This window comes from Chroicocephalus ridibundus, chromosome 7 (genome assembly GCF_963924245.1).
Source record: "Chroicocephalus ridibundus chromosome 7, bChrRid1.1, whole genome shotgun sequence".
Lineage (NCBI taxonomy): Eukaryota > Metazoa > Chordata > Aves > Charadriiformes > Laridae > Chroicocephalus > Chroicocephalus ridibundus.
In genome coordinates, this window is record NC_086290.1 from 16909584 (window position 1) to 16922937 (window position 13354).

The 13354-nt window shown below is 53.5% G+C and overlaps 1 protein-coding gene across 1 annotated transcript in view; it reads left to right on the forward strand.

The window, feature by feature from the left end:
* The first annotated feature begins 3333 nt into the window (after positions 1-3333).
* The window catches only part of IGFBP2 (insulin like growth factor binding protein 2), a 65383-nt gene continuing 55362 nt past the window's right edge, over positions 3334-13354 (forward strand). The window contains exon 1 of the mRNA XM_063341898.1: positions 3334-3803. Within this exon, the coding sequence (XP_063197968.1) occupies positions 3401-3803 (403 nt within the window). The 5' untranslated portion in view covers positions 3334-3400. The remainder of the gene's footprint in view (positions 3804-13354) is intronic.

Genomic DNA, 13354 nt, shown 5'->3' on the forward strand with positions numbered 1-13354 from the left:
AGGACAGAGCCATAAAAGAATCGACCAGCACGTCTGTGGGAAAAAACTGCCCTGAAAAGGGTCGGAGGAATACTGTAGCATTTCCAAACAATTCCAAGGGCTAAAGCCTCTGTTGAGATGCAGCTTCAGCTATAACTTGCCTTTCTAGGAACAAGCCTACATCTGTTTGGCAATGCCATATTTTGTAGGGTAAAATAAACCCTTGAGAACAAACAGGCCAGCTTATCCAGAGGGGTAAATGCCTGGGAACAGAGCTCACTTGTTAATCCTAAAACTGTCAGCAAAGACCCACTGGAGAAATTATAGCTGGCCATGGGCACTCAAGCTGTTTTCCCTCTGCCTCCCCGCCTCCCCCCAGCCCCACAACAGCTGTAAAATCTTCTTTATTGTTCTGCTGGAGTTGGAGAGCAGCACAGAGGGGTCTCCCGGCCGAGGGCTGGGGAACATCTGACCCATTGTATCTGCCCCGGCGTTATTGCTTCGGTGGCGGACAAAGAAAATGACGGCGATAAAAGGAGGAGAACAGCCCGAGCACCTCCTAAAGAGGCATATGAACAGGAAATCCTGGCTCGTTCCCACATCTGAGCTGCGTACGGTTCCTTTCCCTCCAGGATCATTATGTTTAATGTCCTCCTGCAATTCAGGCAGCTGAGCCGACGGAGCCCCTTCCCTCCCCCTCCTCTCCCCCTTCCCTTCTCTCACCAGATTTCGAGCCCTCCCTGTGGAAAAATGGTTCGCGCGCAGGCAGCCGACACAATGGTGCTCATAAGGAATTTGCCCCTGCCAGAAGTTATTAATGGCACCCCAGTAAATGCCCCCAGCAAAACGGGCCCCTGCAAGCATCAAGTGCGTGTTGAAAAATCGGGTTTAAATCGTCCCTTGGGGAATGACCTATCGGCCACCTAAAAAATGCAGGATTGGTTCCCTGTATAATTAAGTTCAGGCCATCTCTCGTGCTTACACAGGCAGAAACCCAGATGTCAGCTTGGTACGAGTCAAAGCGCTGGGCTGCTTTTAAAGCACCAGGAGAAGACAGACCGCGGGGGCATAACATTTGCCACTGGAAGAAAACCTACTTTGAATACTCGGAATATTTAACTGACTGCAACAGATAATTAGCCAAACCCTCTTACGCCTCCAAATATAGATTCATTAGTCATATGAAAATATCTCATTGGAACCAAATGTGAGTCATTAGTGAAGTCAATGGCAGATCATAAAAAAGGTACCGAGAGCCTCCTTCCCCCCATCCCCGAGACGTCGTGAGAGTGCGGTGAAAATAATTCGCTCCATTTTCTATCGAACATCTGCTGGCAAATCTGTTTTAAAGGGAGGCTTTTGAGGGGCTGTCTGTGTGCTGGGCTGCGCATCCCGTTTTCCCACTTTGCGATTTGTGGGAGTAGCGAATGCAAAGTCTGTGCTGGGCTTTTTTATATATATATTTTACATTTCTTTTGTCTTCTTGAAGAGATTTCCTTGCGTCAGGCTAAAATTCGGGTTCTGTAATGCAAAAGGGGATTTTCATAACGTGAAGTGGAATAAAAAGATCTTTGTTATTTGCTTCTAATTTCAGGGGAACATTTTTGTCGGCTTGGAGTTTCGGAGTCCCCTACACTCAGAGCAATGAGTGCTGCTGCCACAGGGACCCCAAAACTAACTGGATTCCTCCAGAAGTGAGATGGGGATGGCTAAAAATCACCGCCCAGCTTGAGCGAGGTGCAAACAAGCAATGGTACATTTTATAAAGTAAAGCAAATGGGCAGCTCGTCTACCACAAGGTATCCGCAGCGTGAGGGCAGCCGGAGAAAAGAGTCCATGCTTGATTAAACCCTTGTAAAACCTGAGTTATTGCTTGGGAAGACCCAGGAACTGGGATGGGACCATGTGCTTGGTCCCAGGAGGTATCACAGGGATTTCACGGAGCGTGCTGAACGCCGCAGACTGTCGTCCCACCCTGCGCTGGTCGATCCCACAAACAAACATGTTGTTGTATAACTCCAGGGCCATGAGTAATCCCGTGCCGAAAGTTGTGCCGCGCGAGTCATCAACAGCAGCACTTTGCATTTTTCTTAATTTCAAAAAAAACCCAAAACCAAAACAACAAAAAACTGCAGCAGCAAATGTTAACTTTAAGTGCCTCAAAGCTGACATTCCCGCAGCTGAGGGAACTCCGGCAGCCTCGGTGCCTGGCTTTAACCATATAACCCCACAATGATATTCATGAAGTTTTCCAGCTTCATTAGCTCGGCTGTGTTCCCTTGGCTTTGTTGTTACTATATTTTACAAATAAAAAAAATCAGTCACCTCTATGTAATACCCCCTACACTTAATATCCTCTGGGTAGCCCGTGACAGCTGGGCAATAGGGAAAGGAGTGTGGTAGGGTGTGAAATGGGGATTTCACACCAAAACCCCAAAGCCTGGAGAGCTCTGCCTCTGCACCCCGGCTTGTACTCCGGCTTTCGGGCACCCCCGCGGGGCAGTGCTGCAGAGGAGGGACTGAGCCCGTTGCGCGAGGCTTTGGTCTGGGGGTGTAAACGCTCCCCTCTGGGGAGACAGCCTGGAGATGCGGGCAGCCCTATGGGCATGGAGCCCTTCTTCTCCAGAACGGCTCACCCGACCTCGGGGTCCTGTCCCTGTGGAGGCAGGGTGGCTCCCAGGCCCAGCGTTCGGGGGCTGGATGGTGGGACTGTCCCTGAGCCCAGGTTTTGCCCTCCTGTCTCCATGATGGGACCTGTCCTGAAACGTGGCTGCTGCCACCTGGCCTGGAACCTCTAGGTCAGCGGGGTAAGGGTGAGCCCCCGCCTGCCCCCCAGCCTTCTTCTCGCCCAGAAGAAGGTTGCAGAGATCACCCAGCACTGGCTGTCCCTGCAGGGCAGAACCCCAACCCTCATGTGGGGCAGGATCTCCATCCCTCCCTGTACCAGGTGTCTCCGGCAGGCCCCGATTACCTCCGCGTTTGTCCCTGCTCTGCCCAGCGGGGCATCCCCCGGCCTCCTGGCGAGCCAGACCCCCATCCCCGGTGGGGCAGACCCTGACCTCCACTGCGGCAAACCCTCTCCCCGTGTCGGTCCCGGACCCCCCCGTTTACCCTTTGGGCCATCCCCAACCTCCTCTGGGGCCTCCCCCGACGCCCTGTGGGGCTGACCCCCTCTCCCCTTTGGGGCAGCCCCGACCCCCGCGGGGGTGGGAGGTGGGGGGGGGGTGGGCGGGCGCGGGGGCGGCTCTAGGACCCGGCGGCGCCGCGGCGCGCCCGGCCCCGCTCCGCTCCTTCTCCGCGCCGCTCCGCGCCTCTCCGCGCCGCTCCTCTCCCCTCCGCGCCCCGCCGCGCCGCCCGGGGAGGGGAGGGGGCCGAGCTGCCGGGTCCACCTGCCGGCCCCGCCGCCCCCGTCAGTCCCGCCATGGCGCTCGGCGGGGTCGGTCGCGGCGGCGCGGCGCGGGCCGCCTGGCCGCGGCTGCTGGTGGCGGCGGCGGCGGCGGCGCTGGCGCTGGCGGGGCCGGCGCTGCCCGAGGTGCTGTTCCGCTGCCCGCCCTGCACGGCGGAGCGCCTGGCCGCCTGCCCCCCGGCCGCCCGCCCGCCCTGCCCGGAGCTGGTGCGGGAGCCGGGCTGCGGCTGCTGCCCGGTGTGCGCCCGCCTGGAGGCCGAGGCGTGCGGCGTCTACACCCCGCGCTGCGCCGCCGGCTTGCGCTGCTACCCCGACCCCGGCGCCGAGCTGCCGCTCCAAGCCCTGGTGCAGGGACAGGGCACCTGCGCCCGCCGCCGCGACACGGTCGAGTACGGCGCCAGCGCAGAGCGCCCCGCAGGTGAGCAGCGCCCGGCACCGCGCAGCCCGCACCGGCCGCCGCGGGGAACCGCGCACCCGGCGCCCCGCGCAGCGGCAGCGGGCCGCCGGCGACCTGGTGATGAGGACGGGGCACCGTGCGCTGGGCGCTGGGGACCGGGCACCGGGCGTGGGGGACCGCGCACCGGCGACCGAGCGCCGGGGACCGGGCGTTGTGCCCTGCGCACCGGGGACCGAGCGCTGGGGACCGTGCACCGGGCGTGGGGGGGCTCGGGGGACCGCGCACCGGGGACCGAGCCGTGGGGACCGTGCATTGTGCCCTGCGCACCGGGCGTGGGGCACCGGGCAATGGGGACCGAGCCCCGGGGACTGTGCATTGTGTCCTGAGCACCGGGGACCGAGCCCTGGGGACCGTGTGTTGTGCCCTGCGCACCGGGCGTGGGGCACCGGGGACGGAGCGCCGGGCGCTGGATACCGTGCACCAGAGGGGCTTGGGGGCAGCGAGCGATGGGGTAGCGGGGCACCAGCACGTCCAGGGGGCAAAGAGGTCCTAAAGGGTGGCCCAGAGAGGATCCTCCCGGGGCAGAGGGACCCCTCGGGAGGGCAGGGAAGGGGCATCCCTGCGGGAAAGGAGAGAGTCCAGGGAGGGACAAAGCGGGCAGGAATGAGAGAGGTGCTGGAGTTGAGGAAGGAGTGTGACTGCATCCCTGGGGGTGTGGGGGAAAGGGGGTATCTGGGGGTGCAGCTAAACCGGGGGTTAGAGAGCGAGGTTTCCTTGGCACAGAGCAGGAACCCCAGGGTCGGGTTGTAATGAGCGGGGGGGGGGGGGGGGGGGGGCGGGGGCAAGGATGCAGGGACTGCCCCGGGAGCAGGGGGTAGGTTGGTGTCTTCTAGAGATGAGAACCCATGGGTGAAGTCTGGGGAGATGCAGCTGAGGGGGAGTCCTTCGGGGAGCAGAGGGAGGTGGAAGTGCAGATTTGGGTTTGATCGGGGAGTAAAAGCACCCCGGAGAGTGATGGGCGCCCCACAGATACTGGGAGAGGCGGTGTGGGAGGACCATATGATATGCTGCCTGGTGGGAAGGGGTTGGCTGTGGGGCTGCGGGGGCCCTGCTGTGTGCGGACTCCATTCCCTATGGCCACCGTCCCAGCAGAGCCCACCTTGGAGCTGGGGTGGCCTCTGCCATGGGGACCCTGGTCCCCTCTGCCTCCCATGGTCCAGGCACTGGGTGCCAGGAGGAAGAGGAGCATCCCCTGAGGGCAGAGCCCCGAGGATGCCGACAGGCTCTTGACCTGTTGCTGCGATTGCTGTGGGAGCGAGTGCTCCTGGGGATGCTGATGCAACAGAGCTTGGTTTTATTAATGCCTCCTCTCTCTTGCGATCAGCATCCCTCTGTGGGATGTTGAAAATTGCCGAATTGGGTCTGGGAGTAGAAACCAGCACTTTCTCCTTGGAACTCACCCCTCCTTGATTTCTGCCTCCTTGCTGGTTTTACTCCCCTGGCTAAGACCGGGGCTCTGACCCTGTTTGCATAACTAGTTCAGCAGCACGACTTTGAATTCCCTCCCTTCCCTCTTGTTGAGGCTTTATTTAAAAGGGAGTGCAGCCGGGGACCTGCACATGCTGCTCTGCTCAGAGGGGGAGAAATGGAGGGAGGGGGATGGAGAAAAACCTGCAGCGGGGAAAACTTCTGTGCGTTGCAAGCTGCTGCTTCCGTGCACCCAGGCTGCGATGGCTGCGACTGCTGCGGTCCCCACGCCTGTCCCCACTCCTGTCCCCACTCCTGTCCCCCCCCTCCTTTGCCCTGCTGCGAAGGGCTGTAGAGAGCCGGGAGTCTGGAGAACACGTTGATGTGAAATCTTGCTTGACTACAGAATATGAGTGTCAAGGGAGTGAATTTTACACTCTCCAGAAGAAACCAAGGGCATTGAGATTTAAAGAATCTGGGGCTGACTTCCAGGCTTATGCTTTTACAAGAAACTGGGCGGGGGGAAGAAAGCATTGCAGTGATGGGTTGAGAGGTGATTTTCTGAGTTAATGCTGCTTTTTTTTTTTTGCTTTTACGGACTTTATTTCAGAATTTTTATGTTACTTCACTGGGTATTTTGCTTGATTTTATTATCCTTATTCCTTTATAATGGATGTGATTTATTTCACTGTTATCTCCGTGCGTAATACACACACGTAAACATCACAGTTTAAGAACACTTCAATGTATGCGGTGCTTTGTAACGTCCATAGGGGTTGAATAATAAAAATACTGGCACATCCTTAACCAGCGTGATGTGAAACATGCAGTTGGAATATTCACAGTCGAGCATGTCTTGGCAGAGGCAGCTTGGACATCCAGAAAAGGGTTTGCTCTCTTCAGATTACAAAACTTTTAACAGGTTGTTGTAGCCATTAGAAAAAAAAAACACAAACAAAAACCAACAATAAAACCAAACCCCCAAACAAAAACAAGACCCGAGTCTGGCAGCTTCACTTGATACTCTTCTGTTCAGCCTCACATGGTCGGTCGCTTCCCTCTGCAGCGTGCCTGCAAAACGTATAACAAAACGTATACGAGGAAGAGTGTGCTTTTTGTTTAAAGCAGTGACAGGGAAGAGCAGGGAGTGGAATTCCCTTTCAAATGCTGATGTCAAGCCAGTTTCAAGAGTGCCCTGAGAGCAGGTTTTTGCCTGCAAAAGGCAGGTGTTGAGGCTTTTTTTTTTTTTTTTAAATGTGCTTAAAGGTATTTGCCCTTTTTCCCCTTTCCAGCTTGAAAAGGTTCCTTTGGCTGATTCAGGGCTGGAATGCAGAGCTCGTGCTATTCCTAAATTAAGAGGTTGGCAAGTTTTTTTGTCCCTGATGAGAGGCAGAACGATTGCCCAAATGAAACAAGAAATAAAACTCTGCAAATTCTCCTGCTGTGGCTCCAGCATTGTTTAGTCTTCCACTTAGGTCTGCAAAGCCAATCCTGAAATGGTTGTAGGCGGAAAGTAACATAAACCACCATGTAGCTAGGAAGCAGAGGATGTTGCTCATTGCACAAGAGGCTTTGGGTATTTTGAAGATGTTGGGAATGTTGGAACAAAATAGCAGCAGTCTGTGGAAATCAGGCTGAGAACTTCTACCCCACCCCCCCGGGGGAGGCGAGTGCATGAACTCCCACCGACGGTGGGAGCGAGACGGAGGCTCGGCACCTCCAGGGATCAGCGCCTCTGGAATAGTTTCGATGCCACGGGACCACACTGTTTTACAGTTTATTTCAGGTCACCGTGTCACAAACTTTACGTACTGCTGAGTGGAACCGCCTGAGCTGGGGACAGAGGGTTGTTACTGCGTGCGTGATGCTGCCGGAGGGTTCGTGCCAGTCTTGAGTGTGTTTATTCTTCCAGCGCCTCAGCGAGATCGGCATGTTGTTTTGCAGGTGGGCTAAACGATGTGCCCGAAATCCTCCAGGACACGGGGAGCAGAGCGGGGACTGTGTGAACGTCATGTTAGCAGTCTGCGTCTTTGCAGATCAGTCCCCGATAGCCATCTTCTCTCCAAGCAGGTCTAGGACCAAATGGGTCCCGGAGACACAATATGCTTTGAGAGGCATATCTGGTAGCGTTGGGGTCTCTCAGCCTCGCCAGTCTCAGCCGGAGGGTGAGGATGCTGCCTTCTGCTTTGGAGTCAGGGGCTTGCGTGGTCTTGGCCAGCTCTCAGCTGCAATGTCCCTCTCCCTTCCTTCTGCTGGGTTTAGCTCTCACCTTGTGTTGGAGGAGGCTGGCTCAGGAGCTAATCCTGCAGAAAGCCAGCCCCAGGAAACAAGCCAATGGTTTTCTGTCAGATCACTGACCTGAACTGGCTCAAGGTGCAGCAGGGTGCCAGTGCTGCTCCAAGGTGGGAACTTGTGCTCGGAGATGGAGTAGGGCAGATCTTAGTGATGTCAGCAAATGTCCGAAATTGTCTTGCCCAAGTTATGAGAATCCCTGAAGAACAATCTGTTTTCTCCTAATGGAGACAAGGTCCTAGGAATAAAACTTGTTCCACTCTGAAAAAAAGGGCCCTTGAGCCACTGTTCAAAGCTGACCAGTTAAGGGATTTTTTTTCCCTTTTATCAGAGCAATTCAGTTGGGTTTGTAGTATTGTTTTATTTTGTTGTTGAGATATTTGTACTAATTCAGCGGGATCTGCCTCAGAACCCACTGCTGGCTATTGAGTCCTGCTTTGGAATCTCACTGCTTTATTAAAACAAATGTGGTTTTTTTAGTCCACGCCAGTGCAAAGTAACCTTTCCAAATGGAAAGAGAGCTGTGCAAAGAATGTGGCCTCAGGCAAACTTGAACTTGCAGGGCTGGGGTTGCCTCATTCACCTGGTCAGGGTCTCCACTTTGAACTCCCACGATACCAAACCAGCGTCAAAATAGTTAACTGTTAACAACGCGGCTCGTTTTAGCATCCAACTAAAATCCTTATTTGGGTAGCCCCAAATGCCACACATCCTTCCTTATGGGTCAAATGTCAAAACCTCCATTTCCCCTTGGCAGGCAGCTGCTAAAAGACAGCTTAATGTATTGCTCCAAAACACAGAAGACTCTGGGGTTGGAGGTAGCATAATATAGGAGGAATTTTAACAGCAACTTGAAAACCATGCCAGTTATGCTATGAGCGCATTTTTCACCTCCACCGAATTGCCAGGAAGACTTCTGCTTTTCTCCTCCTTTTATAAGCAAATGAAGCGTCCATCACGAACTGCGTGTGCGTGTGTGTGTCTGTCCTTCCGCCCCCACAACTTCTGAGCCCGTCAGTCAAGTTGGCCAGATCTAGCGCAGGAGTGGAGGTCCTGAAGGCACTCTGTTGCTAAAAAGTGGGCGAGGGGTAGAGGAGAGCCACGCTACGAGTGTCCCCCTGGTCCCATGTTAGATGCCTCTTGAGACAGAAGCACATGAGCGAGGGGGAGATTAGCTACAAGTGCTGCAACCAGGCGTTCAGCCTGGCTTGTGCAAGCTTGGACATTGCTAGACACCAGAGAAGCCAACCGCAAGAACCAAATCCACAGGAGCGTGTTAATATGTCCACAGCCACTATAGCAGCTCTGCCCAGGCTAAACCGAATGTCGGCAGAGCTCCTTGCTGTGGAAGACATTATTAAAATTGAAATACAATTAATAACAGCTCTGAGGATGATATGTGAATGAAAAAAAAAAAATCCCACACAGCTCATCTCTCCTTGCTGCCTCTGGGGCTTTTCCAGTAGGTGGACCAGGTCTCCAAGTTCCTTCATAGCAACTGTGTCTGGTCAAGAGCTAACCTGGTCAGGCCCAGGGCTGGCTGTCATCTTTAAGTATTAAGACAGTAAATAACACCTTGTGGAGCAGCTTCTTGAAAATAATGCTACCCCCTGCCCCACTTTCACTTGAGTTTGCTCTAGGAGGGGTGATGATGGTGTGAAAATGGTGGTTTGGAGGGAAGGGGAAGCCTGAGAAGATTTAAAGGCTCTGGCCCAAAGGAGAAATGTGTTTTCATGCTGTCCCTTGGCAAATGATCTGTTTCCTTCTTGCCCTTTGCAGTTGTTTCCTTTCCTCTGGGTTTCAGGCTCATACTCGCTGAGCATGGTATTTGTCAAGGGAACAGCAAGAAGCCCCGTCTGTGAGAAAGTCCATGTCGTTTGTTTTATCCACATCCAGGAATTGAGCCGAGATAAACAATTCAGGAGGCAAAACAGTGAAAACTGGAATGTGAGAGGTGTGTTTGTGTATGGCTCCGTACTAGACCTGGCTGCAATATTAGCTGGGGATAATTTATCTGCCCCATGAGTGGCTGTTGCTGTTACCCACAAACACGACTGGATTTGTGAAGGCAGGGTTTCATCCCAGTGGCCAGCAATACTCCTGTACCTGTTTTTCCTGGTCCTGTGTTCAGCACTGGGGACCTGGGAGGAACAGCAGTTTCCTTGGTGGATTTTTTTGCGTTTGTGCTTGGATTCCAGCTTTCTGAGCATGGTCGCAGCTGCCTTCCTTGCTGGGGCTCAGATTCCTTCAGGGAAGGTCTTTTGCTTTAGGCAGACAGAGTAAGAGGAAGGCCAAGGTAAAATGTAGAGATGCTTTTAAAGCATTTCTGTTACAGGAGGAGGGCTGAGCTTGGTGGTGTATGAATTCCTGGTTTCTTTCCTTGAATCAGGGTGAAATACCTAACTTTGACCCACTGGCCGCTTAGCAGACCCCTTCCGAATCAGAGGGATGCAAACCCCTTGTCACGGCATGCGCTTCCACTATCGCTTCCACCCATCTTCCCCCCAGCTCTTCCTCGGGGAGGTGCTGCCTAAATTGGTGCGTGTGTGACCACTTTTGAGGGTGTCCTTTAGCAGCACATATTGAACGCATTGGGCTTGGCTTTCCAACATGTCCTTGCTGACTATTTGCGTCTGCCAGAAGAGGCAGGTTTGTCCTCAGTGGAAGAGCGAGTTGCGTTAGGTGTCCCTTTGCTGTGTGACATGCGGCAAGATGCTACTTCATAGGTGCCGAGCATACTATGGGATTCGGAGGCTAACCGTGGTGCGTGCTCCTGGTGGGGACTCAGGAGAGAAGGAAAAATCCTTGCTGGGTGTCCTAACGTGTTGTGCAGCTTATTCTTGGCTGCCTTTCATCCCTGCTGAGCTGATCTTGTGACAGTCGTGCCCCATTCCCTCCCTGTCCTTGTGCACATCCTCATGGTCCATCATACACATCTTGGTCCTTGCCTGGAACCTCGGGTGAGCCATGATGGGGAGTTAACCCAACCAAATCTTCACTTTTCTGGAAGGATGAGTTTTCTGCCAGCTTAGCAGATTGCAGATTCAGTCTTACTATTATTTCCAGAAAGACAAACTACCTTCAGCAGATTCAGTCTCTGACTGAAACATCCTTGCCCACCTTCAGCAGTCACTGCCAGCAAGCTCAGAGGTGTTTCTCATTCGCAAACTGGCCAAGTGTGACCTCATTAAACGTGCGCGTTGACATATAATTATGAGCGAACGTGATGTGGTGGTGATCCTGGGCAAAGGCTTAAGAGAAAGGGGTTAGCACACAGTTATCGGAGCTTTGCTGCAGCCCAGCATTTGACAGCTTGTTGTAACTGCATTATTGATTGTCTTCTGTTCGTTGTTTTGCCCCACACGTAATTTAGCCAGATACCAGTGGGAAGATAAAGTCTCTCGCTGCATCAGCTTACGGCAGAAAAAAATTGTTTTAGAAAGGAAAGGGTCACTAATCATGTGCCTTTCTTACGGACTGGAATACTGGGAAACATCAGGTCACTTTTATAAGCCTTAAACTATCCTTTGACATTGTGGCTTTTATTCTGAAGAAAGCAGCACTGTGCCTCTTGGCTGGTAAGGGAACAAGTTCACTGCCTGGTGCTCTCTGTAGTCAAAGATCCCATTAATTCTGCCGGCCGCGAGGAACGATTTCTTGGTATTTCATTCTGGACTGTAATTGAGAGTGACACAAAGCGCTGGTGGGAATTGGACCGTGTTGAAATCCCTGCTTTTCCTTACAATTTTCTGCAGATAAAACAGCTCAGGTGGGATGAGGGGGTTCCTAATGCTCTGCCCTTGGAATTAATAACGTCTCCGACACCTCACTAACTGGAGGTGAGATGAAAGAGGGGCTTTTGTGCCTCCTCGCAGCTTGTCCTTGTAGCCAGGTGATGCAGGATACATACAGTGGTGACATGCTGTTGAAGTCACTAGCATGGCATTGTCTGTGGGAGAGTCCTGTAGTCCTATAATGTTGGGAAAACTCATGAAGCCTTGCCTGGTATTTCTGCTGGAGTTCACAGCAAGATTTCCCTGTAAGATCTTCCTTTTCAGACTTCAGACAGGGCAGTCTGTTCTCAGCTCTTCCGGCTAGTCGTAGAAGATCCAATCCGTGCTAATGGACTTCTCTTGGCTAGGTGGGGAGGTTGTCTGATAACCTTCACATGTTGTCCTCTTGCTGTTTTAAGTTAAAAGTAGAAAAGGGTGGGCACCTAATGTCCATGTCCCAGGAGTGTTTGCTCTTCAGTCTGTTGAAGGCGTTTTTGTGCTTTTGGGTGTCCTCCAAGACATTTTTCATACCTCCAAAGATCAGGTGTGTTTTCCCTTAGTGTGGCCTGTTTCCTGTAGGGTCTGGAGTGCCCTATATTTTAGAAGTCCCAAATTCTGCCCTCAAGGGGAGCAGGACAGATCCTGAGCAGCCCCAGTAAAGGCAGAAGAGCAGAAGCAGAGAAGCTTGCCAGAATCTGACCTTTTTTTTGTATCTGGGAAGTTGCTCGGGGGTCATTTTCTGTTTGAATCCAGGAGGTTTTGTCTGTGGCACTCGGCACGCCGTTTGGCTGCGGGCTGAGCCGGGGGAGATGCAGGTTTTGGGACCAGCACGATGGCAGCCCTCCCACACAGCCCATGTGGAAACGCTCGTCTCCCGTTGCTTTCAGCGGGCGAGCGGCTTGCCTCCATCTGCTGCTGTTTCATCTGGCACTTCAAAAGCAAGCAGAAATGGGGAGAGGAACTCAGGTTTAACGAAGAGGAATGGCATGAGGAGGAAGAGCAGGAGGGGTGGCCGACGTGGGGCTTCACCGTCCTGCACCATTGGAGCCCCGGGGCTGGTGCTTCGGCTCTGCCCTGGCAGGGACGTGGAGCTACTGAGGCTGTGGATAATCTGGGGTGCCTGGCTTGGGGGCTCCCCAAGGTGCCTGGTTTGTGTCCTCTGGGTCCTGACCACCGTGAGAGTTTGGTGTGGGGGTTGTAGGGTCAGGGTGGTTGGCCACCATGGTGTTCCGGTTTGCAGTGAGGCTACCCCAGCAACCCCAGGGCTTTCCGTGGCTGTTTTCTGTTCCTCCTGGTCCTCCTCGCTCAACCTGCAGTGCCTTTGCTAAAACCAAATTCCAGTTACACTGGTGAATTGTCTTGCTTCTTGGGGACACTTGTCACAGATGTTGCAATCCACCCTCCACACGGTAGCTAGTTTGCTCTTCTAGGTTTGCAGCTGAACAAGCGCAAGGAAAATGCTGAGTGATAATACTATGGTGAGTCTTATCACTGCTTTCTGAAGGTTGGAAGATCTGCTCCAGGCTCCATCCCAGGCTCTGGCAAGGCATTTCTTAGTCCAACTGGTCAAGGACAAAGTTCCTGTGGCGGAACCTCTCCCTATCTGCACTACTGGGCTCCAACAGCCATTCTTTTTCCAGCACAGTACCCACCACTAACCAAGGGCCGTGAGTTTGATACAATCCCTGATGTGTAGAGGGCACTTTCCATTCTTCTGAACGTCATATAAACCAGATTGATATAATGGCAGGACAATCACTGTAGCACCATCTTGATCTGACTGTGATGTGAATGGACAGGTAAACCATCTGCCATGGTGGAAACTGGGATGAGAAGGCCTAAAGCAATGGGTGGCCATGTTAGGGGACCTTTTCCTTTGGCCATGGTGAACAGTGCTGCCTCCATGGATTGTGCAGAGGTGTATTTTGGGAGGATTTTGTTTAGACTGTTAGAAATCCAGGTTGTTACAGATGGTCCGTTACACAGGACATTTGGGGCAGAAGGTCTGGATTGCTGGTGGTGTTCAGGGAATATGCCCAT